Below are 27,188 nucleotides of genomic sequence, written 5' to 3' on the forward strand. Positions count from 1 at the left end.
GAAAATATTTTTTTTGTGAGCACTTGAAAAGAACATACTTTCAGATGCCGCTGAATGCACAGTTTAAAAATATTATTTTAAATTGCCTTCATATTAAAATCCTGACCCTTTTATTTTTCTCCGAGGCTCTCTTTGCAATTAAAACATAATAAACTGATATAAAAATATATGTTGCTACGAATTATACAAAAAAAGGTAAAATACTTACCATTCTCAACCGATTATTTCTTCATAAAAAAGTACTACTGACTTGTAATTGAACTCCGTCTCTAAGGAATATATGTGTTGTTTGCAACCATTTTACTTTAGCTTTTCATTTATGTCTAACACTTGTGCACAGAGTCTTGACTTTACAATGCAAGGTTCATTTTTGAATAAATTGTGGAGTCATATATCATTCCTTCAAAATATTTCACTGAGAAATTGAGCTGCAAAATTGGAATTCCGTAAAATCTCCTATAAAAGTTTTTTTTTTTTATACGGGCTACAATCTTATATTTTTGAATGCTTACCCATTTTTTTTTTTTTTTTTTTATAATTGTTTGTAGATTTGTACTTATACTATCAAGAGTACAATTAGTTGACACTTTCAATGAAATTCAGTACTATCAGGTTTTTATATGAATGCAATTTAAAAATGTTATGTGATTTAAAACAGTTTTTAGTGCTGCCAGAGACATATAATATAATGTATTATATGTCTCTGGTGCTGCTTTAATTTATCTTGAAATTGATGTTTTTTTTATTAACTTCTCAATACATACAATCAGAGACATATAATTCAATTTTTATTCTATAATATCTGAATATGATCTCTCTCTGACTGTCTCAATTAACCCCATTGTAATAAGTTTTTGGTCCATGGTGATCCCCAAATAAAGTATTATTTCATAATTATAGTTCAAAGCCAGTTTAGTTATTTTTCTAAAAAACAAAAAACCAATTCCATATGACGTTACGCACGGTATTGCGTCGCAAGACGTAACATGTATAATTGACAAATGTGACGTCATACTAACTTTGACAATTTGTTATCAAGAACGGAGAACCTACTCAATCGACTTTTATCAAATAAATACGAGGTAGAAGAAATGTTTCAAAATTTACCATGTATAAGGCAATTAAGTAAGGATCGTTTTTATTTTCTGATCTGTAATGAGATGAAAACAAATGCAAATTTTTCCAATTTTATTTTGGATAGGATACATAGCAACCTTTAAAAAAATCTTGCTCCCGGAGGGACACATGAAAACAAAATTATGTCTTTACATTTTTTTTGACAAATTGAACATAAACACTTATGGTATTTATTTCATAAAAATCGGTCATATAATAATTCAGCAATAATTCTTTTTATAAGGATTTCAGTTGAAATGGTTATTTTTTTAGATTGAACTCACTTTTGTTCAATATTTGTATGTGTCTGTGCGGGTTTTCAGACTATTTCTCTATCTTTTTAGCACTGATGGTTTTATTTTAGTAACAAATACGTATTTATTTAATTCTTTAAAAATTATAAGACCATTGTACCTCGGATTCTAATCGGTTTCTAATCTATAAAGGTGTTTTAGATTTGCGTGAAAACTTTTGTCCATAAGAAATTATCCCTCGGCCCATCCCCCCTTTTCCCCTATGTCTATAAAGGGTTTATTCCTTATGTTTGTGTGTTTTTCTAATCTGAGTGTTATTTTTGATTTAGTAGACCATTTTGAATTAACATTTCCCGGCATCATTTTAACTGCCTAAACAGTTCGTAAATAGTGTGTATTTGTATAAAAGACGCCACTGTGCAGAAACGTCAAAATGACGCCCTTGGACATAATGGCTAGACATAGGGAATGCTTTCCGAAAAAAATTGTAAGGTCATCATGTTTGTGAAAACACCCGACTCATTTAGCCATTTGTATGAACTTATAGTTTGTATCTTTTAAATGGGTTAGTTTTGTATTTTAAATGCACATTTAGTATTTATACAACATGTTTCACCTAAGGAATGGACAAAAATTACGTTTGGACATAGTGGCTAGACATTCTATTTTTTTAAATTCTGCTTCAAGAAAAAGTTTTTTTTTGCATTTGAAACTTTGGAAATGTTTATCTTTTTCAGAACTTTCTATTGAGTATAGTTTTAATATGATTTTATTACTTTATAGGGATAATAATAAAACTGAAATGTTGATAAACTTTCCTCATAAAACATTAAGACAGGTTCCTCTGCTGAATATTTCGTTGCCTTGAAGGCTTGCTTCAAATTTCAACCAATACCAAAAAATGAGTATGATGTTATAATATAAATCTAGTAGGAAGCTGATATACTAAATTTCGCAGATTTTATGTGCAAAATTACAACGGAACATAGAAAAATGCATTTTATTTAATTTGAAATGTTACGCCGGACATGCAATTTTTAACGTAAAAGTAAGATTTGTGTGTTCAAATAAAATAAATGTATGGTGCAAAAATTTATAGAATTAACTTAAAATAAGAAAAACATGTCCTGGCCTTTCTGTAGATATATGGATGTTGGTGATTTTATTTTGTATCTATATATAGGCAAATGGTTGCTGTTCTTAAATCATATAATAACGTAATTATAATCCGAACGCATTACCGTGCGTAACGTCTATCATACTGTATGATAAAAATTAACTGTGTGTGCTCCAACGTTGGAGGGATTTACTTAAATAGGTAAAGATGAAGACGTCACTCCCGGAAGTCAATTTCATGTTTATGTTTTTATGGTCTACTAGTAGAAAAACTAACAATAATTGATAATTTTACATATTCTATAAACAATGGGGGCTTTAACAAGTCGACAGGCCAATGGCAACGAAGATATAGACACTGCTTGTAACAACGTGTATAGATACCCACCGAAATCAGGTAACAAAAAAACTACTGACAGACCTGACAGCTACGTACTCAGCCTCTGACGTCAAGAATTTTTTTATAACCATTTATAGAATCCACTAATAGTAATGATAATCATATTGTATACAATAAAGTATCGAGCATCTACGACATGTACGAGTTTTACCTGCATGATACACAATAAAGTGAATATACAATACAGTAAACTAACACATACTTGAGAGAATGGCATTTGAAGAGCCCTTTGTTTATATATTGTATCATATGTTTTCCTATCAACCACATTTTTTCGCTTTCGACTGTACATTGTGCTGTTTTTTTCTGTAACTATATTTGGAACAACAATGACACTACAACGTGACACATGTACATGATGTATGACATATTAAGAAGCAACAAGAAGAATAATTTAGCGACAAGAGGTCTATTTAGCGACAATTTACTTATTCCAAAAAAAATATTAAAAGAATATGCAAAAGAAAACAATTGCAGAGAGAAGAAACATAGATCTAAGTGCTATATTTATTTGTGATATTTTAATATTTATTATTTACTTGTGTTTTAGAACAATAATGTATTTATTTCATAATTTGTATTTAAAACTCTCTTTGTACAATATGAAATATAAATAATAAACTTGCAAAATGCATTAGTTGTGCATCATTGTCCAGAAAATACAGACACAAATTGTGAAAAACAAAGAATTGAAATCAAACAAGAGAAAAACATAATTAAAATGTGAATATTTTTCATAATTTTTGTTGTTGTGTGTATTGCCTCATTTAACGATATTGATCATGTTTATGCATAGTTTAATGTTGAATGAAGATTAAAGGAAATTAATGACAATCTTCAGTTTTCAACAGGTGTTCACTATTTACAATCATTATATATTCAGGGGCGGATGCAGGAATTTTCGAAAGGGGGGGTGCTAACCCAGGGCAAAGGGGGGGTGCAAAACATATGTCCCGATACAAATGCATTGATCGGCAAAAATAAAGGGGGGGTGCGCACCCCCGGAACCCCCCCCCCCCTGGATCCGCCACTGATATTCTGGCGTGTGTACATTGTAATTGTTTAGTCTTACACATGTTCAAAGTTGAAGGTGTTAACTGGATGTTATTGTAGCAATAAAATTAAGGGACGTGCGCCTTGTTAATCTCATTTGATGATTCACACTGTGTGTACATCAGGGTGAAGCCACATTTAATGTTGTTCCTATCAAGAACAATGAATTATACTGCTACAAAGGAAATAATATTTCATGATTTTGTACATACATTATCTTAAACGTAATTCTTTATATTTGAAAAATTACTAAATCCATTTCTTTCTTACAAATCTTTAATTTCTTCATCTATCAATATAATAGAAAGAAGTTATCGATTTATTTCTGCCCATATATTAAAAAATAAATAAATGCATATTTTTATGCCCCACCTACAACAGTAGAGGGGCATTATGTTTTCTGGTCTGTTGGTCCGTTCGTTCGTTCGTCCATCCATTCATCCCGCTTCAGGTTAAAGCTTTTGGTCAAGGTAGTTTTTGATGAAGTTGAAAGTCCAATCAACTTTAAACATAGTACACATGTTCCCCATGATATCATAATGATTTATTTTTAATGCCAAATTTAAGTTTTGACCCCTATTTCACGGTCCACTGAACATAGAAAATGATAGTGTGAAGTTCAGGTTAAAGTTTTTGGTCAAGGTAGTTTTTGATGAAGTTGAAGTCACATCAACTTGAAACTTTGTACACATGTTCCCCATGATATGATCTTTCTAATTTGAATTCTAAATTAAAGTTTTAATCCCAATTTCAAGGTCCACTGAACATGGAAAATGATAGTGGTAGTGGGGCATCCATGTACTATGGACACATTCTTGTTTTATTATTTATTTGGAAGAAGTAATTTTAATTAAAAAAAATGTTTTCTTGTCGCTAAATAGTCTTCTTGTTGCTTCGTGTTGCTAAAACTAGTCTTCTTGTTGCTTATTTATACTATTAAAAACACATCACATGAGATATGAAAAAAAAATTCCTGTTAAATTATCAATATCAGGGTTAACCCATAAAGCTCTAAAGTTTATTTCCAATGGCACACATGTTAACCTCCAGATGGGAGAATTTATTCCGTTTTCAGGGATCTCCTCCTGTTGAAGAGAAAAAAATCCAATGTATTAAATATGGGTCTCATAGGGGTCTAACATGACGCTGGATTGCCAATTTTTTGTAAGAGTGACACGTGAAACACAAATTATTGTGCCGTGAAAACAGGAAATGAAGTCTAGCAGGACATGGGAAATTGCAAAAAAAAAAGAATTGGGCCATAAAAAAGAATAGGTTTGTTTGCCCAAACCCTACCTACCCAGAAAAAAGCTGTCTACTCAAATTCTTTATTGTCCTGATTTGAAGAAGTTTTTTTTTTTAATCAGATAGGCATGAAGACTAATAAACACCCGATACTTCAATTTCTTTTTTTGAAAAAAAAAAGGAAATGCCTACCTACCTACCAACTGTCTCAACCTTTGTGTAGGGTTTGGGCAAACCAAAATATTTTTAATTGTGGCCTTGCTTACATACATATAGTGTAAGAGGGATACAGGAATCTGTCAAAACAGTAAGTGGGTCCAGGATCATAACCCCCAATGAGACTCCCTTAAATATTTCATGAATGAAAATTTTCAGGCACCATTTTATTAGGTGTAACTGACATTTCCTGATTACACACCATGTGTAGATTTTGACCTGACAGGCGGCTAATAGTAATAACATGTAAGGAGTGATGTCACCTCAGGTGCCATGTTGAATGAAATTCCTTAAGTTTTATAGAGTACATGCATGTACAAGTTTTAGATGTTTGTTTATAATTGTCTTTCAGGTAACTATTTTGGGAGTCATTTCATTATGGGAGGAGAAAGATTTGATATGAGTCAGCCAGAAGCTTATCTGTTTGGAGAAAATCAGGATCTAAATTTTCTTGGATCAAAGCCTGTTGCTGTAAGTTAATTGAATTTGTGGGAAAATAATTAATTTACCTTGTCATAATTTTTATGACATAAACAGTTAATACTGCACCCCATGAATTTTTCAACAATTGATATCTCTCACATGATGCAAAAAGCCCAAAACCTAATACATGCACAAAGAAAGACATTGAAGAGTTTTTAAAGTAAGTCCAAACCAGGACAAGGAATCAGAGCTAAATAGGCCAGAGGGAGATGCAGTCCTTAATTTAAAATAATTTTATATTTTGTAACAGCAAATATAAGTCAAATTAAATTGAGAATGGAAATGGAGGATGTGTCAAAGAGACAACAACCCGACCAAAAAGCAAATAACAGCCAAAGGCCACTGATGGGTCTTCAATGCAGCCAGAAAATTCTGCACCTGGAGATGTGCTTCAGCTGGCCTCTAAACAAAAATGTACATGTATACTAGATCAGTGATAATGAACATCATTCCAAATTTTGAAATATATTAAAGAAACTAAAATTAAAAATCATACAAGACTAATAAAGGCCAGAGGCTCCTGACTTAATACAGGCGCAAAAATGTGGTTGGGTAAAACAATATACATTTTGTATATACGTTTTCCTAGGCCTATATTTCCATGACAGTACAGAATGACTGGGCTTGTGATCGTAATAACCTCATAGACTTATGTTTTTACAGTCAACCAGCAGAAGTAGTAGTGAAAACATTAACCGTTCCAGTTTTACTCCACCAAATGCAGATTTACAATTAGTGTCCCCAGTGATGGTCGAGGCTTAAATATTTGAAAGTCCAAAATCTAATACAATTGTTGGGTACCTGATAAACCAAAAGGGACCAAAAGTAAATCCAAATCAAGACAATGTCACAAGGTCTTAAGATTTAGAGCTTTGCCGTAGGGATATAGATTTATGTGATGTTATCATGTATAATATTTACAATGACTCATTGATTTTTAATTCAATAAAAGTCATTTTCTTCAGGATGCAGGATGAATCATCTCTTGAGTTCTTTGTTAAGATTACAACATGATTTGTTTATGAATTTATTTTCAGTATCCTTATCCTTCATCATCAGGTAATGAACCTACCAAAACACTTAAAAGTCTGGTCAACATCAGAAAGGATTCACTTCGCTTTGTCAAGTAAGTCCATATACATATAATTGTAGTTTGGCAGACAAAAAACTCTGTTCACTTTAAGAGAAGCTATAGCTACCGTTATCATATTTCTGACAAACTGATCAGGTATCTTTCTTTTCCTTGAGAACCCTTAGTAGGGATAAGAATATGCTAATTTCTCATTTGAGTTTCTGTCAGTATAATACATATAAAACACATAACATGATGCACTAGTCTCGTCTAAGTTATCGAAAGACTAATACTATAAGTTGACTGAGGATTTAGGTTGTACCTGTTGTGAGTGTAGCAATAAGTGACCACAACAGGGGTCCATTTTATGATATATATATCCTGCTGGCAAAGTTTCTTGTTTAATGGAATAACATTGCCATGGTCTCAAACTCTCAAAGCAGCTTTTATTGTTAAATACACAATATCTTTTCAATTAGTGAAATTGATATTTTAGGGTTGATGAAGCTGAAGTAGAGGATGACCAGAAGACCACAAACAGATATAATGTAGAATTTGTCTTTGATTCAGATGTCAAATGTGCAATTACTATCTATTACTTTGCAACAGAGGAGTTTAACAATGGGCAACTTGTGTAAGTTTTATAATTAATGATACAGGGTTATCAATCCTGTACAACTTTCAAACTCACAACATATCTCAATCATGGTTGAATAAATTAGCAATAAATCAGTTCAAAAGGTAGATTCTGCAGATTGATTTCACCAAGATAAATTTGAGAATTAAGGATGTACACCTATGAGGATTTTTAGAATTCAAGAATTCATAATGTTTTCTTAAATCAACCTGATTTTTGGGTTTATATGATTTGTTATAAATGATAGAAAAACTGCATACATGCATGTGTATCTAAGAAATTTGAAAAGAAAAAAAATGATATGGGATATACATGTTTCTGGTAAAATTTTCTTGTACTCCTCGCCATGCAATAGGTCACCTGACTTATTATTCTACCTATTGTAACAGATTTGAAAACAATTCTTATTGAATATACTAGATGTATTTGCAGCTGTCCAGCTACAACCAATAATTGATCATACATGATAGTTCTAGGAATTTACAATATTATTTTATTATTTATAGAATCAACTCTAAATATCCTATAAAATCAGACACATACCATTATAAGAAAGGAGCCAATCAGTTGTTCTCACAGACAGGTCATGTGATAGAACCAACCAATTATACTGAAGAAGAGGTATGTTTCAGCCAATTAGTTGCTTTCAGACAGGTCATGTGATGGTACCCACCAAATATTTTGAAGAAAAACTTGATACAAATTACTACAAAATTATTCTTAATACTGTGATTGTTGAATTTAAACTCTATTTTGACTGAAATTATTCTTGTCATTCTAGAGGTATGAGACATTTAACAGCTGTATTTTACACTATATTTTTACGCTTACTGGTCTCATCATTTTAGTTTTTTTCAGAGCCATTTTATTGCTTCTTATTTAATGCTTTCAAATTTAAAAATTTAGAAATTATTATGAGATTTTTATTAATGCGAATCATGGGTCTATTTGAGAATCACAATAATAAGAACTCACATTCTGATACATGTATCAAATACACATATCTGTATATAGCTTTTCCTAAAGTCACAATAATTAAATTTGTATTGTTCTTAATTCTTTGAAAATAGCAACAATAAATGCATTCAATAATATCTGAAATTACAGTAAATAAGCATAACAATTTGTGTGGTTAATTCAACAATCACTATGTTGCTTCTTAAAAAAAATATAATGATGTTTCTTCAACATTTACTTTAATGTTTCTTAAGCAATTACTTTTTAATACATCAAATGTGTATAATTTTAAGTAGCAAGTGAGAATATATGTGGTTTCCTAGCTTGTAGCAGTTTAAACTAGATTCAGATCTGCAACCATTTAAACAAAGCAATTTACCTTCATCCATTAAACTATGACAGGTTTTATCTGCCTTTAAAACTTGATGTGGTTTTGGTACCTTCTACCAACTGATAAAGAAATCATGTATTGATATATAATTTGCAGTATTTCTTCAACCAATAGAACAATATTATACAAATATCAATACATAAAAATACAAATACAGAATACAAGAAAAAAAATTGTTACATATAAATTAACATATAATGAGACTTTTATATGTATGATTTCAGTGGCAGTATGATCCAGCTAAGGACATCATCCCAGTGGTAATACATTGTGTAGTAGAAGATGAAGGTAGTTTGTCTATTTTTTTAAGCCCAGTCAGTGTATTTTAATAGTTTTTACTAAAAAGTAGTAAATGTTGGTGTGACACATAATATAAAAGCAAGAACCCTATTGATTTTGAGGTCATTATCTCTATTGTTGAGATTATCTCCAAATGCTAAGATCAAACAATGTAATTGAACTTTACTTAGATATTTGGTCACATATGATAAGAGGAATATCCCTATTAATTTAAAGTCACTAGGTCAAGGTCATAGTTACTAAAAATAATTTTAAATAATATTACTTCTAAAAATAATAGCCAAAAAGAATCATTTTACCTTTTAAAAAATGTAAAAACTATGCAAGCATATCAGGTTGTACTTACTTATGTTTTGTTTAACCACATTGCCTGGCTATAAAGCACTGGCACAGATCGTTCAAATTGTTTATTGTTTTGCCCTTTATACGGTGGGTATGTGAGCTTGGTCACTAAAGTGTCTTTCATTGGTTTTTCTGTTTTTTTTTTATTTACAGAACATCCAAACCATGCCCATCTTACATTTGGTATGGTAGAGAAAAGTTCAGCAGACAGTGGATACATACTGAAGCCATTGAAACAAAAACAGTTTGTTGATGGGTTGTCATATCTACTGCAAGAAATCTATGGGATTGAAAACAAGCAGGTGGATAGATCAAAGGTGAGGAAACTGTTGAAAATTCAATTATTTGCCAGTATGTACTCCTACCTTTTTTTTTTTTTAATTTTTATACGACCGCAAAAAAAAATCACTGTATAATGCTATCATGTTGTTGTCGTCGTCTGTGTCGTCAGCATTGCCTGCGTCGTTGTCCGAAGACGCATGGTTTCTGGATAATAACTTTAGTATAAGTAAATAGAAATCAATTAAATTTTAACACAATGTTTATAACTGTTTATGGGGGTAATGGCTCAAATTATATAGCAATTAGGGGAAAAACAAGGGTTTTTTTCTGGTTAAAGGACAATTTTAACAATTTGAAAGCAGTGTAAGGGAGGTAATCCAATTCCATTTAAAGAATACTGTTATATATATGTTTGATTACCTCCCCTACACTGCTTGAAAATTGTGTATTAAGAAATGATGATTGTCTTGAGACGATTAGCTGTAAATTTATTTTTAAAAGTTACTATTAATTTTAACCATGACTGTATGTCATTTTAATATTTTATGAAGTATTTAAATGAGTAGTTATTGTTGCAAACTCCATAAGAAATTTGAATTGAGATTATTTTTGGAATAAGGGAAAGGGGGAGGTGAAAAAAATTGGGAGGGGGGGGGGCAATTTTTCTCATTTCGGATTTCAGAAAAAAAAATGAAAATTTCATCATTAATTTTTTTTTTGAGGGGATTAATATCCAACAGCATAGTGTATTGCTCAAAAGCAAAAAAAAAATTAAGTTAATTAGACCACATTCATTCTGTGTCAGAAACCTTTGCTGTGTCAACTATTTAATCACAATCCAAATTCAGAGCTTTATTAAGCTTGAATGTTGTGTCCATACTTGCCCGAACTGTTCGGGATTGTACTGCGGTTGTATAAAGCTGCGCCCTGTGGAGCATCTGGTTTAAATATGTTGTATAAAGGCCTATGAAACTAAAACTGCAAATTTGATAATCATCTTTTTTATTAATGCTCAAGATTTATTAATAATAAAAGTACATAAAGCAGAAAGAGTTCTGTAGAATTGTCAGTATGGTCAGTAGTAGTTATACTATGATAAATTACATATCCAGTTTCTGTTTTATTCTTTTTGACTCACTTTTTGATAGAGTAACAGCCTTAAGACTTACAAAACAAAGTACAGATCAAGATTTCCGCCTTCAAGATTCATAGATAAGAAAAATAACAAAGGAAGTATCTTTTTCCATTTTAGCTTGATCCAGATGATGAAGTTGATGATAGTGGTGCTGAATGTGTTATATGTATGTCTGACATGAGAGACACTTTAATTCTACCATGTCGTCACTTGTGTCTGTGTAGTGCTTGTGCAGAGTCATTGCGATACCAAGCCAGTAATTGTCCTATCTGTCGATCTCCATTTAGAGCTTTATTACAGATCAGAGCAATGAGAAGGAAACAGGCTATTTCTGTCCAGGTATAGTGCTACTATCCATTTAATTCTTTGAATAATTATCTAAGTACTGTGGATTCATTTATTTTCGTGGGCACCAATTTTCGTGGATGAAGGAAAACTTGCATATTCGTGGACATTTAATTTCGTGGTTTTACCGAAGTCTTTATACAAGCCTTTGGGACATTTGTCATTCGTTGAACATTTAATTTCGTGGTTCACCTAAATCAACGAAATCCACGAAAATTGGTATCCAACGAATAATAATGAATCCACAGTACCAGTTTCAACAGTATATGATACCATTTTATCAATAGAAAAGCTAAATACTGAATTTTAACTTCTCAGATACAAAAAAATGCTCTATTCTAAATTCTTCTAGAATAAATTTAATATTAAATTTTTAATAAAACTTTCATTTTAAACACAATTTTAATGAATACCATATTTTGAACCTTCAGAATTTATCTCATATTCTGTGTCTGTATCAGTAAAGCACTGTTCAAACTTAAATGTAGTGAATGACTTTTTGACAGGGAGAGAATAATGAAGAGAACCCAGTCAGCCAGGATGGTGTACCTACAGGATATTTTGCAGTGTCATTGATAGAAGCATTGAATGGTCCCTGTAATCAAAATCTGATGGGAGATGGTAGGTTCTAGTATTTTTTTACATTCATTATGGAGATATTTAGTAGTAGGCATTTGATAAAATTAAATTTCAGAATCAGTTACATATTAGGTTTGGGACTTTTCTAATATTTTGATCTTGAGCATCACTGACGCTTATTGTCAAATTGCAAATCTAGTGCATGCCAACTTTTTTTCACAATTTAGGTGTGAACTACATGATCGGTTCCACAGAACCCGTTATGAATTTAAGAATGAAAATATTATTCTTTCTTTGAAGAAATTCATTTCTAATAAATTTTTTATTTGGTTGCATTAAAGCCAAGGAAGTATTGTCAACCACGTGAAATTAAAGTGATATTGAATTAACAATACTCTCAGCATAACACGTAGCTGAATAAAGCAACATAAAGTTGAACTACTCTGTATTTCAGATTATTATCCATCTGTTAGAATGATTCCCTCAAACGAAAAAGATTCACATCACAGAGACAAGAAAAGGAAAAGGTTAGTGTCACACTATATCTCCATATATTAGATATTGCTATTAAGGATGTTCTCTGTTTTAAAAATAACAAGCTTTTTTAAATACTATTATAAATTGATAGTTGATAAATAAAGGAACTTAAAAAATAGAAAAGTGTTAAGGGTCTGTGTACTTGTTTTTGAGATAGAAGCTATTGAAAATTTGGCGGGAAATGATTTTCTCTAGATTTTTCATACATTTAATATTGACACCTTTTTTCTTTCAAAAACATTGAAAAAATAACAAGGATTTTGATAAGATTTTCAAATATGGCCTTTTAAACTATATGCAATAAAATTATGAAAAGAAAAATAGGGTTTAGTGGACAAAATGTTTTAATGGCACTACATGAATAAAACCAGAGGATTCCGAATATCTGGCAAAATTTCAAAAACAAGAGGAGCTCTAACATCCTTAAATGACACTAATTGGGTTACTAACAAGCAAAGTCCATTTAAGTCCTTGATCTATTTTTGCCTATTATTCTAAAAATCAAAATAGATGGAGAGAAAGTTAAAATAGATAAAATTGACTTAGTTTTTGGTAGTCAACTTTAACACTAACAGCAGCAATAGCAAGCGGAAAATAGGGTTCCAAGGAAATAGTTACAATTATTTCTCTATATTTATATTTTGCATTATTACAGACAAACATTACAAGTAGATTCTGGGAAAGATTCTGTAGTGACAGCCAACATGAAATTAGATGATAAAAAGTTACTGGGAAATGAAGAATTGAAAGGAGGGAAGGAGACAGTTGAAGTGGTCAAAACTAAAGATAAACTTAAACCACATGTACCAAAGATGTAAGTATATTTATACCTATCTTTTATATTGAAAGTTATAGCTTTTATATGAGTGAGAACTTGATATCCCTTGATATCAACTTTTAAGGTACTAAATTTCAATAAAATAATAGGCTCATAATTTTATATTATTGTGATTAAATCAAGAGTTTTAATATCATGCAATACCATTTTCTCTAAGATGTTGTAATGTTATTTCTATTATGGTAAGACAGAACATTATAGGGAATATTAATCCTGACTTATCCACCTAAACAATTTGAAAAATAAATCTGCTTTTGGTTGACCTAATTCATAACTTTTGAGAATGTTGCAATCCATTAACATAGGTGAACCAAATTAACACATATTTCGTATGACTTATTCATTTTTCAGTGCAATTCTATAAATTGAGTTATTGTCCATTAATTAATATTTATACAAAAGCTTTTGCTTTTTGTCTTATATAAAAAAAAAACTATTGCATAAAGATAGAAACTTGAAAAAAACAAAGAAATTAGTTTGTTCATGACCAGCTACAGATGAAGTTTGATTTTTTTCCGGTCTTGTGATATTATGCAGAGTTATGGTCCTTGGATTTTGAAACTTCATGAAAATAGTCAATTTTTTCAACTTTCTTTTGTCATTTTTGAAGAAATCGATTGATATTTGGTATATAGATTTACCATGACAAGGTACAGTTCAAGTTCAAATTTTGTTCTGGTCTAATGATTTCATACAGAGTTATGGTCTACAGACTTCAAAAATTCACTAAGGGTAAAAAATTGGTTTTCCATATTTTTCTCATCATATTGAATATATTAAATTGATATTTGTTATATAGTTAACACCATTAGAAGTTTAAGATCAAGTTAGCATTTTGTTCCAGTATAATGATTTTTTTCACCTGAAGTTGACTTTGTTTTGCCATGCAATACTCTGAATGCTTTATAGATTAATCTTTCTTTTTATCCTACATGCATCACAAAATCACACTTTGAAAATTTGTGTTTACTTTGACAGATTCTCAGAAGACCCAGACAGTACAGATGAATCCAAGGTTGTAAATGTCTCCAATGATTACAGTTCTGATACACTTGAGAGCAAGGTATGTAAAACAGTAGGCAATTCAGTTATTTAAATATGATAAAAGTTAGCTAGCTCTTAGATGGATAAATCAGCATGTGCATGGATGACGTTGCCTAGGTGGTAGTAACATGGCCTGTCTTGGAGAGGCAGTAATGGTTTAAGGGTTAAACCTGATACAAACTTCTAGTTGAAAAATGTTTTACTCCATACAAAATTTTTGATACATTGTTATCCTATTTTATAACTTTAAATGATAACAGAAGGTTTATACCATGTCATGTTATGTTTAGATTTGAATTAAGAAAAAAGTGCAGCCTTTCTGTGCAAGTCTATGCATACAAGAACTCTTTTTCATGGTCAATGTACAAATTTTAAAACTAACTGAGAAATTTTACAAATGACAAAAAACCTCCAAACCTACGATAGTAGAGGGGCATTATGTTTTCTTGTCTGTGCGTCCATTTGTTCGTTCGTCCGTTCGTCCCGCTTCAGGTTAAAGTTTTTGGTCGAGGTAGTTTTGAAGTTGAAGTCCAATCAACTTTAAACTTAGTACACATGTTCCCCATGATATGATCTTTCTAAATTTAATGCCAAATTAAAGTTTTGACCCCAATTTCACGATCCACTGAACATAGAAAATGATAGTGCGAAGTTCAGGTTAAAGTTTTTGGTCAAGGTAGTTTTTGATGAAGTTGAAGTCCAATCAACTTGAAACTTAATACACTTGTTTTCTATGGAATCATTGGAATGTTCTCTACTTTAAATGCCAAATTAAAGTTTCGACCCCCAATTTCACGGTCCACTGAACATGGAAAATGTGGGAGTGGGGCATCTGTGTACTATGGACACATTCTTGTTTTTTGTCGAGCCTGCAACTTTTGTTGCAGAAAGCTCGACATAGGGATAGTGATCCGGCGGCGGCTACGGCGGCGGCGGTGTTAGCTCACTTCTTAAAAGCTTTATATTTTAGAAGGTGGAAGACCTGGATGCTTCATACTTTGTATATAGATGCCTCATGTTACAAAGTTTCCGTCAGTCACATTTCCAATGTCCTTGACCTCATTTTCATGGTTCAGTGACCACTTGAAAAAAAAAGTTCAGATTTTTTGTAATGTTGAATTCTCTCTTATTATAAGTAATAGGATAACTATATTTGATATGTGCATACCTTGCAAGATCCTCATGTCTGTCAGACAGTTTTCACTTGACCTCGACCTCATTTCATGGATCAGTGAACAAGGTTAAGTTTTGGTGGTCAAGTCCATATCTCAGATACTATAAGCTATAGGGCTAGTATATTCGGTGTATGGAAGGACTGTAAGGTGTACATGTCCAACTGGCAGGTGTCATCTGACCTTGACCTCATTTTCATGGTTCAGTGGTTATAGTTAAATTTTTGTGTTTTGGTCTGTTTTTCTCATACTATATGCAATAGGTCTACTATATTTGTTGTATGGAATGATTGTAAGGTGTACATGTCTAGCGGGCAGATGTCATGTGACCTTGACCTCATTTTCATGGTTCAGTGGTCAAAGTTAAGTTTTTGAGTTTTGGTCTTTTTATCTAATACAATATGCCATATGTCAACTATATTTGGTGTATGGAAATATTTTATGATCTTTATGTCAGTCGCGCAGGTTTTATTTGACCGTGACCTCATTTTCACGGTTCATTGCACAGTGTTAAGTTTTTGTGTTTTGGTCTATTTTTCTTAAACTATATATGTTGTATAGAAGTATTGTTAGCTGTACATGTCTGCCTGGCATGGTTCATCTGACCTTGACCTCATTTTCAAGGTTCATTGGTTTTTGTTTAGTTATCTTGGTTAATGTTAAGTTTATGTGACAGTTGTAATAAAGCTTAGCTTTATACTTAGGACTAGCAACATAATATCAATGATTAGTATTGAAGGCAAGACATTTCAGTGTGTGCACTCTTGTTTATAAATTGCAACACATTGTACAGAAACAAAACTTACCTAGATACTGGAGGCAAATCAGGAGATATGAAGATATAACAGGAAATAATGTATGAAAAATGGCAAAGGTTCTGTAAATCCAGATATTTTTGCATGCATTTATTTATTGAATGCTTCTTAGGCCATGGTTTTTTAATTTGTTGGTTTACGGATTTTACCAATGAAAAAGTCGGGTCGGTCGGTCGGCAAAAAAAAGAAAAAAAATATGCTATTTTGTCATCATTTCTTAGATTTTAGTTCGATGAAATCAGCTGTCATAAACATCGCACGACATTCTAATAATTTCCCGTAAACAAAAAGTGGACGGGGACTGCACGGATATCGTCATTTCACAAACGAAAAACAGATTCGCGTAGCTCTTAATCAATTCCCGATAACTTGGTGGGCTTGGTGAATTACGATCTTCAAGCACGAAAACTGATAAAGAAGAAAAAATGTAAAAACGTCGTACGAAAATAAGTTTCAACACACATGTCAACAAACGTAATGGACTCGTCCACTGGAAAAACGAGAATATCGGATTAATCTGTTGTCATGCATTCCCGTTTTTTTGGCCAATTGGACGATATTTTTTTATGATCTATGAAGCAAGAAAATTTCAAATGATTTGTTAATATTTAGTACTTTAACTTGACGTCTTCTACCTGTCCACATTTGGACAAGTCTATTTCTATCAGATGATGCATCTTACGGACTGATGACAAATACGGTAAACGAATTGATTTTGTAATTGGTTTTAAACACAGGTTTCGTTTCGCAAAATTATTTGCGCAAACCACATTTCAAGGTCAGTTATAATTGATTTGTCTATTTTTAGAAACGTAAACTGGAAGTTTTATTTTTTTCACTACAGAAAGTGTTATCAATTTTGATAGTGATTAATGCATTTCATTTCATAAAAAAACGAGTATTTTAATTATTTTTTAGGGATAATGCATTTGTTACGGTCGGTGGGAATAAAAAAGCATGAAAAGTGAATTTTATTTTTATTCTGGAAATCGGCAAAATCGGATCGGCGGATCCGTAAACCAACAAATTAAAAAATTCTGGTCTTAATATAATTTTAATGGAATGCAAAAGCATTGACCAAAGCACATTTCATATGAAGTGTGTAAGGGTTTCATTTTCAAACAGCGCACACAATCAACACATTCACAAACCTATAAAATTATAAAAAAAAAATGCATTCAATTAATATACTTATAACATGCATAATTACATTTTTATGTGGTTATGTGCAGTCTTGTTTTAATAAGTCTCTTTGAACAAATATTATCATAAAAACATAAATGTATAAACAAGAAATTGAAAATGAAATCATCTGATTGCAAGCAGGGTTGCAGCTTAAAAAGTTCTAAATATTCCACCTCTCTTCAGGGAAAAGAGACTGGAATATACCTATTCAAAATTTATGTCTGTCACATCTCTTTTTGCCTTTTATTGGGAAAATACTGCAATCATTTAAAAACATACATTATTTCAGGGCACACCAGATGTTACAAAATTAAGAGTATATGATCTAAATGAGTCTGAGGCAGATAGTGATTACGACATGAAGACACATCCTATAACAGGTACCAGATGTTCTACAGAAGATTTAGCAGATGATGAGAGAGAAGATACATCTGAAGCTGAGCAAGAGCCAGAACCTGACTACGATGATGAGCCATTAGGTAGACAAATATACTTAGCTGAAAAATATAACAGATAGACAGAAACTATAAACACAAAAATGATCAGCAAAAAATAATTCAACAAAAAAAAAAACCACATTACAAATGATACAGCTTCAGGAGAGTTAAATTAAATCATTTACTTAAGAACAAACTTTCAACCTTTTTGCTTATATCTTTTTTTTGTGATGATGATGTTCAAAAACTGAATGTTAGCACAGTACTTAAAATTTATTAAAATTTCATAATTATGCAGAATTAGTGATAGAATGTAATACGACAGAAATCTTTTATCACAAAAATTTACAATTTTGAACATTATTTTCTCAATAAGCATGGTAACCTATATTTGATTTTTATGTTTTTTCCTAGTTCTTTCCTAGATGTACTACATTTTTCAAAATCACAAAGTGACAATATTATGTGGAAACTATTTTAATTTGGATTTTTGTTCAATTTTGGCATATTTCTGTAATCTCTGTAAAAACCAGCTGAATTTTTAAACACTTTCTTTCGTTAAGGAAATATTAAGCTTTTCAATGATAAAAAATAGTGTTTATCAAATTGTTCTATATCCAATGAAATTTTTCCAATAAAGTGTGTTGTTCAATTTTTTTCAATTTTTATATTTTCATACGACCGCAAAATTTTTTGCGGTTGTATATTGTATCACAGTGTCGTCGGCGTCGTTGTCATTGTCAGCGTTGTCCGAAGACGGATGGTCAGGATAATATATTTAGTATAAGTTAATAGAAATGAATAAAAATTTTTACAAATATTTATAACCACAAAAGGAAGGTTGGGATTGATTTTGGGGTTATGGTCCCAACAGTTTAGCAGTTAGGGCCCAAAACAAGCATTTATCTAGTTTCAGGACAATAAGTTGTGTATAAGTATTTCAATTACTCTGAAATTGTACCATAAGGATCATACCATAAAGTAGAAGGTTTATATGGATTTATTTTAAGGGTTATGGGGCAAACAGTTTCAGGGTTGGCAAAAACCTGGGTTTTATGAGTATTGCCCAGCCCAGTGGGAAATACTGGGAAAACCCGGGTTTTACTGGGTTTTAGTGGGTAATACTGGGCAATACTGGGTATTATAAAATATATGTCTGAATTTTAAAGAGGATTCAGTGATAAACACAAATGCAATACATTTAATAAGATATTTATATCCTATTTTGTTTGTTTAGCATCTGTCTAGATTGGCAAACTGTGAATAGAAAGCAAATAAATCATTTTTTTTTTCAAATGAATATAGCTCCTATTAAGAATTAACAAATACATGTATTAAAGAAACATCACATTTAAATAATGTACATGTACTGTCACTAATTAATAAGTAATTATTCAGATTCAGTGTTCTCCCCAGGAATTTTGGATAGCACCAGGGTGACGCGTGACGAACTGAATTTTTCAATATTTTGTGTCGCGTTGCGTCGTGTATTTTTTTCTTGTAAGTTATTGTGTTTACTGTGGTATGTAGTGAGTTTACTGTGGTATTGTGTTATGTAGACTTTGGGTCAGAAAACTTTGGTTTAAAAAAGAAGTAAATCAATAAACAGTTTGTATACTTTAATATCTTTTAAGAATAAATAAACATAAGTAGACACAAGATATGATATTATAAATACCAGCACTAAACAAAGCTACTATATATTATTCACATTTAATATCATTTGAAAGAAAGCACTAGTAGCATGTCCTGCATGGTCCTCTGACTGGTGTAGTTGACATTCTGTCCTTTCTTGAGAAGATTCAAGTAGTCACAACCAAGTGTCTTTGCTAACTCCAGTAGGGATGGGTAGTGAGTTGTGTGAGCTATTTCTTCTTTGGCTAGCCAGTACATACATCTAAAGGCACCAATCAATGCAGTAGTTTCCATTGAAGTATGGGTGTCCAGTGCTGCTTGAATACCATGGCCCTGGGATGCTACAATGGAGGCAGCTTCTAAGTCTGTAGCTTGCTGGTGATTCTTTGATTTGCTGTGAGATGTTACACTGTCTTTGACTAAGTAGGTGCAAGGATGGGTTATCCAGGTTCCACTGCCATTCTTAGGTCTCATGTTGAACTTGATACAGAACTTGCATAGCATACCTGAAATTTAAAATATATAATTCATTAAAGAAGAAACAAAATTATTTCAGTGAAATATCAATATTTTATATAAAAATATTTATCTAAATATTGCTTTATAAAGTCTCAATTACATCTTAATATTGCTTTAAAAAGTCTCAATTACACTATAAGAAACTATTATTTCATTACTCAATATTCATCTGAAAAGATTATATATCTTTTATAAAATTTGCTATATTTTTATATAAAAGGAATCTAGTGATAAGGAGATATAAAATTAACAAGGAGGCTAAAAATATTCAAATACGTTTCCTTAACCTTTTATCATTTTGATATAAATATAGATTTCAAATTCATGTTAATAATAACCTTTCTTGTCTTGTGTGATAATCAACCATGGGTTTGTCTTCTGCCATTCTGAATCTATACCAGATTGTCTTGTTTTTGAGTTTGGAGAAGGGCATGGGTTAGTAGTAATTGTAATACTGTCGGGTTTCCCCAACCAACGGGTGAGACTATTGTCAATCTTCTGACGTTTTGCGTTTGGCCCGGACATCGTGATTTATGATTTCCATCTTTCGAAATCGTATATTTATGACAAGGATAGCTTGTACCACGTGCTTCTTAAAAATTAAGAAATTTATAATTGCCAATAATCAGTAATAAGCCAACAATTTAATTAGTACAAAAATGTTCCAGCGTGTGTACAACTATCGGCATTGTTTGTGTACAAAGTGTTTGCCGACTTGTCACAGGTCAGCGCTTGGGTGGTGAGCGAAACCATAAAATAGTTATCTGTGATCTTAAAGTTATGATCTCTTAATTAAAACACAAAAGAATCATGTTACAAGTGTTAATTACATCGTTTGAATCCAATCAACAAGGTTAACTTCATAAGGTAAGTCGATCACGTGGTGTAAACAATCTTTACAACTGAAGTAGAACCGGTTTGAACTGGATTGAACTGGTCAAATTTCACCTCAAATTTTATACCGCACGGAAAAGATTTGACAAGTCGTTTAAAACTTTACCGATTTACGATTTTTTCATTGAAAATTTTAGCACCGCGGAGAAAAATTATACATCGCGGTAAAAACGATACCACCGCGGGAAAAAATTATACATCTCGGGCCCGCGGTCCTTTAATGGCCTGGGGAGAACACTGAGATTAGAACACAGATCTGTTTATGTAACAATAATCAGTCCTTTCAATTTTATAAGTGTTAATGGCATGACCCTGTAGGGTGCTTATTTAGCAATATGAATGTATAACAATTAAAACATGTAAAATTAACAATTCACTTAAACACTGCAATAAAATGCATTTTTCAAAGTTTGGATTATTGAAACAATACTTGGTAATTAAAAGGTATCTTTAAATGTGCAAATCTTGTATTCTGCCTACATATAAAATTAATAGAGAAGAGAATGAAATGACTGTCAATGGTTATGTGTATAAAAAGTATATATTTAGCTGTTATACTATGAAACTATAACAAGTCTTTACTATTTTGTGTTAAAATAAGCTTAAAAAATCATATTACCCAGTAATGCCCACTAATACCCATTTCTGGGAGTATTGCCCAGCCCGGGAATTCCCGGTTGGGTAATACTTTGCCAACCCTGATTACAGTTTAGGAATTAAGGACCAAAAAGGGGCCAGAAACTAGCATTTTTGAAGTTTTGGGACAATAACTTATGTTTAACTGTATGGATCTCTCTGACATTGTACCACAAGGTTCCAGATAATGAAAGGAAGGCTTGGTGTCAGTTTGGGGTTAATATCCCTGAAATTTAGGAATAAGGGGCCAAAAAAGGGCCAAAAAGAAGCATTTTTATACGACCGCAAATTTTGAAAAAATTTTCGTCGTATATTGCTATCACGTTGGCGTCGGCGTCGGCGTCGTCGTCGTCGTCGTCCGGCGTCCGAATACTTTTAGTTTTTGCACTCTAACTTTAGTAAAAGTGAATGGAAATCTATGAAATTTTAACACAAGGTTTATGACCACAAAAGGAAGGTTGGTATTGATTTTGGGAGTTTTGGTCCCAACATTTTAGGAATTAGGGGCCAAAAAGGGCCCAAATAAGCATTTTCTTGGTTTTCGCACTATAACTTTAGTTTAAGTTAATAGAAATCTATGAAATTTTGACACAAGGTTTATGACCACAAAAGAACGGTTGGGATTGATTTTGGGAGTTTTGGTCTCAACAGTTTAGGAATTAGGGGCCAAAAAAGGGCCCAAATAAGCATTATTCTTGGTTTTCGCACAATAACATTAGTTTAAGTAAATAGAAATCAATGAAATTTAAACACAATGTTAATGACTACAAAAGGAAGGTTGGTATTGATTTTGGGAGTTTAGGTCCCAACAGTTTAGGAATTAGGGGCCAAAAAGGGACCCAAATAAGCATTTTTCTTGGTTTTCGCACCATAACGTTAGTATAAGTAAATAGAAATCTATGAAATTTAAACACAAGGTTTATGACCATAAAAGAAAGGTTGGGTTTGATTTTGGGAGTTTTGGTCCCAACATAATAAGGGGCCCAAAGGGTCCAAAATTAAACTTTTGTTTGATTTCATCAAAATTGAATAATTGGGGTTCTTTGATATGCTGAATCTAACTGTCATGACTGTGTATGTAGATTCTTAACTTTTGGTCCCGTTTTCAAATTGGTCTACATTAAGGTCCAAAGGGTCCAAAATTAAACTTAGTTTGATTTTGACAAAAAATGAATCAGTTAGGTTCTTTGATATGCTGAATCTAAAAATGTACTTAGATTCTTGATTATTGGCCCAGTTTTCAAGTTGGTCCAAATCGGGGTCCAAAATTAAACTTTGTTTGATTTCATCAAAAATTGAATAAATGGGGTTCTTTGATATACCAAATCTAACTGTGTATGTAGATTCTTCATTTTTGGTCCTGTTTTCAAATTGGTCTACACTAAAGTCCAAAGGGTCCAAAATTAAACTTAGTCTGATTTTAACAAAAATTGAAATCTTGAAGTTCTTTGATATGCTGAATCCAAAAATGTACTTAGATTTTTTATTATGGGCCCAGTTTTCAAGTTGGTCCAAATCAGGATCTAAAATTATTATATTAAGTATTGTGCAATAGCAAGTCTTTTCAATTGCACAGTATTGCGCAATGGCAAGAAATATCTAATTGCACAATATTGTGAAATATCAAATTTTTTTTTAATTAGAGTTATCTTTCTTTGTCCAGAATAGTAAGCAAGAAATATCTAATTGCAAAATATTGTGCAATAGCAAGATTTTTTTTTAATTGGAGTTATCTTTCTTTGTCCAGAATCAACTTAAATCTTTGTTATATACAATATACAATGTATATTCACTTTTTACTACCAACTGATAAATTAAAATAATCTTTACCATTCAGTGATAACAAGCAGTTTTTTTACATCTTAATATTTTATGATGTATTTAAATGAGTAGTTATTGTTGCAAACTCCATTAGAAATTTTAATTGAGATTAGTTTTGGAATAAGGGAAAGGGGGATGTGATTAAAAAAATTGGGTTCAATTTTTCTCATTTGAAATTTCATAAATAAAAAAGAAAATTTCTTCAAACATTTTTTTGAGAGGATTAATATTCAACAGCATAGTGAATTGCTCTAAGAGAAACAAAAATTTTAAGTTCATAAGAACACATTCATTCTGTGTCAGAAACCTATGCTGTGTCAACTATTTAATCACAATCCAAATTTAGAGCTGAATCCAGCTTGAATGTTGTGTCCATACTTGCCCTAACCGTTCAGGGTTCAACCTCTGCGGTCGTATAAAGCTACGCCCTGTGGAGCATCTGGTTCTAGTTTAGAGACAATTACTTGTGTTTAAGTGTATGGATATCTCTGAAATTATACTACAAGGTTTCTTTCTACAAAGGAAAGGCTGGAATTGAGTGTTGGGTTCTTGCTCCAAGGAGGGTTTCAATAAGTGAGGGGCCAAAAAAGGGGCTCAAATAAGCATTTTTGTAGTTTTCAGTCAATAACTTGTGTTTATGTGTATAAATCTCTCTGAAATTATACCGCAAGTTTCCATAATACAAAGGGATGGTTACAGGAGGTAATGGATCAAATCATTAAGCAATTAGGGGCAAAAAGGGGTGAAACAAGGTTTTTTCTGGTTAAAGAACAATTTAGACAATTTAAAAGCAGTGTAAGGGAGGTAATCCAATTAAAATTTAAAGAAAACTGTCATATATGTTTGATTACTTGATTACCTCCCTTACAATGCTTGAAAATTATGTATTAAGAAATGATAATTGTCTGGAGATGTGTATCTGTTAATTTATTTTTAGAAGTTACTGTTAATTAATATTAATTTTAACCATGACTGTATGTCATTTTATATTTTAATACTTTATGATGTAATTAATTAAATGAGTAGTTATTGTTGCCAACTTATTTTTGGAATAAGGGATTGGGGAGGCGAAAAACAAAATGGGAGGGGTGGGGGGTAAAATTTTTCTCATTTCAGTTTTCAGAAATTAAAAAGAATTTTTCTTCAAATACTTTTTTTTTCAACAGCATAGTGTATTGCTCAAATATAAAAACAAATTTTAAAGTTCATGAGACCACACTCATTCTGTGTCGGAAACCTTTGCTGTGTCAACTATTTAATCACAATCCAAATTCAGTGCTGTATCAAGCTTGAATGTTGTGTCCATAACTGTTCAGGGTTTGACCTCTGCAGTCGTATAAAGCTGCGCCCTGTGGAGCATCTGGTTATCATTTGCCATGGTTTTCAACTCATGGGTTGTAAGTTCCTCCTTAGTATCTTCCCTTTAAAATTCCTACTTTTGAATCAAGTGGAGAGATATAATGCAAGTAAATAAATCAGTAAAGATATAATTGTTAAAAGAATAAAACTTCATGTTTTGTAAATTTATTTTAAACAGGTAAAAAAACAGAAAAAGATGCAGACAGTGATGGCTATATTCCAACAGACTGTTACCCTGTTGGTTCCACACCAGAAGAGAAACCAGTCAACAGAATAACTTATGTTAAAGGTCTCAGCAAAAGTGAGGGAGCCGTCAATAAAGACAATCTTGGTTACGAGCCAATGAAAGTCAGCAGTGAACTATCCTTACCTGGGACGGGGTCCAGTACAGAAGGATCAAGTTTCAGTAGTAATCACAGTTCTGGTGCCCTGTTACCAGCAGGAACAGTATCTGATGATGACAAACCATAAGATAGAAACAGAAAATATGAAGTAATCTCCCTTTGTCTGTGATCTGTGGCCAAGTTGATTTTAAGCTTGGGCAACAACAAAATAAAATGTGATTATTCAAATGATTAATTGGTATATGTTATATGTTCATTCATGTAGGAACTTTGATTAGTTAATTCTCAACTTTTTGAAAGCAGTTGGACATTATCTAACCAAAATTACACAGATTTCTTCTTCTGGATTAGAAGTTGGGTACCTGCTATTTTTATTTGTACCTGCAAGATGGTTGGTGTTTTCTTTACCAAAAACATAAACTATGCCAAGTTCTTACGTAATTTTTAGACAACAATTGTATCAAATCTTCCTTAGAAGACTGAAACGTTGTGTTATGAAGGAATTAATTCTTTAACAGCTTTTTAAGTAAAATCAACTATAATGAGTGGATCTTTATAAAATTTTGGTACCAATCTTGCCAACCCTGTTTATAATCATTTTATGTGGCAATTCCTTCAGGGAAAATAAGATATGGGCTGTTCAGGATGTTGCTGGAATTTGAATAACAGAACTGTACACATTTTATATTAAATGTATTAAGGTGGTACATACCATTACAGGGAGATATCTTTGTAAAAATCAGTTAAACGTTTTAATCAAGTTCTTTTGTTAAGGAAATATCAAGCTTCTCAATGATCAAAATTAGTGTTGTGAAACGAATATAACCAACAAAAGTTTTCTGAGAAAGAGGTTGGTTCAAATTTTTGAAATTTTTATATTTTTGTCAAACGGTCAAAGTAAACATTTTGTCAAAATTTTATGAAAATTAAACTAGCCAAATTAATATTAGTGAAGGTGTTGGGTACCACCTTAATTATATCATCTCCTTATTTTATTTTGTAAATATTGATGAAGTTTTTTAAATCATTTGATTGAACCTGTCTGTTAGATATTGGCTTCAGGGGTGGATTTCAGTGATTTATGTGCTTCTGTTTGATACTGAGTTGTAAAAGGCTTCATTTCTGAACTTTATAAAATAATTAAAGACATTGTATTATTGTCAATATGACACCTACAGCCCAATGGACAATGGTGTGTGAACAACTACAGGTCACTTTAAGATCTTCAATAATGAACAAATCTCACACTGTAAAGTATTTTATAGAAGGTCACTGGATGACAAAATGTGAAACAATTTATATGAGAAAATAATCTGATTCATAGCAATAAAAGCAAACACATTTCATTGAATTACTGGATTCTGACTTGAGACAGACACAAGAAGAATTTAGCTAGATTAAATATGTATGTGAGTACTCAAGTTTCCCCAAAATCAACAAAACAAAAATAAAAAAAGCCAGTACAACACATTGCAAACCATATTTGCAAAAAAGTGCTAGTCTCTTTTGAAAACTATAATAAATACACAGAAACTTACAAGAATATCAGTAAGATCTACAAATAAGTGAAACTCAACAAAAACTGTAATTGACTTCTTACACAATTGTTTTTTCTTTTTGGCAGTTATCTTAAAATTTATAGTAGATTGAGATAATACAGTACACATGAAACATTTTAAGGGTCAATGTACTTAAATTTGTTTTAGAATGTTCTGTAATTGGATCTTCATTTTTAACTGGTCTCAATCTAACTTAAAGAAAGATGTCATTGATTTCTTATAGTTTTAATGACTATTATGTTGTACATTTATGGTGTTAGCATTCAGACTCATTGGACCTAATAGTGTTTTTTTTTTCAGTTTAAAAATATCATTATTCATAACATGTATTTGTGTGTTTTTTAATTGTATTGCAAGGATTATAAAATGATGGTGCTGTTGTTTATTTGTATATCTAAGATATAAATCTGTTCTTTAATTAATCTTGATTAATTACCCACCAAAAAATTTAAAATAATGAATTATACATT

At 31.6% G+C, this 27,188-nt stretch overlaps 1 protein-coding gene across 1 annotated transcript; it reads left to right on the top strand.

Annotated features, from left to right (window-relative positions):
- Window positions 1–2,703: 2,703 nt before the first annotated feature.
- On the top strand, window positions 2,704–25,425 carry LOC143044736 (E3 ubiquitin-protein ligase MGRN1-like). The gene is made up of 14 exons (XM_076216855.1): window positions 2,704–2,883; window positions 5,753–5,871; window positions 6,921–7,009; window positions 7,452–7,589; window positions 8,099–8,213; window positions 9,165–9,228; window positions 9,736–9,899; window positions 11,117–11,338; window positions 11,851–11,965; window positions 12,378–12,450; window positions 13,116–13,274; window positions 14,277–14,361; window positions 17,804–17,993; window positions 24,994–25,425. The coding sequence occupies exons 1-14, from the start codon at window positions 2,796–2,798 to the stop codon at window positions 25,284–25,286; spliced, it is 1,914 nt and encodes a 637-aa protein (XP_076072970.1). The 5' UTR covers window positions 2,704–2,795; the 3' UTR covers window positions 25,287–25,425.
- Window positions 25,426–27,188: the final 1,763 nt, after the last annotated feature.

This window comes from Mytilus galloprovincialis, chromosome 9, assembly GCF_965363235.1.
Source record: "Mytilus galloprovincialis chromosome 9, xbMytGall1.hap1.1, whole genome shotgun sequence".
Lineage (NCBI taxonomy): Eukaryota > Metazoa > Mollusca > Bivalvia > Mytilida > Mytilidae > Mytilus > Mytilus galloprovincialis.

What these genes read in the sequence shown, in the direction of transcription:
- LOC143044736 (XM_076216855.1), top strand. Translation starts at nt 2,796, where the DNA reads ATGGGGGCTTTAACAAGTCGACAGGCCAATGGCAACGAAGATATAGAC. An exon ending in AGCAGGTGGATAGATCAAAG is followed by an intron (nt 9,900 to 11,116) that starts GTGAGGAAACTG and finishes TTTCCATTTTAG; the next exon opens with CTTGATCCAGATGATGAAGT. An exon ending in CTACGATGATGAGCCATTAG is followed by an intron (nt 17,994 to 24,993) that starts GTAGACAAATAT and finishes TATTTTAAACAG; the next exon opens with GTAAAAAAACAGAAAAAGAT.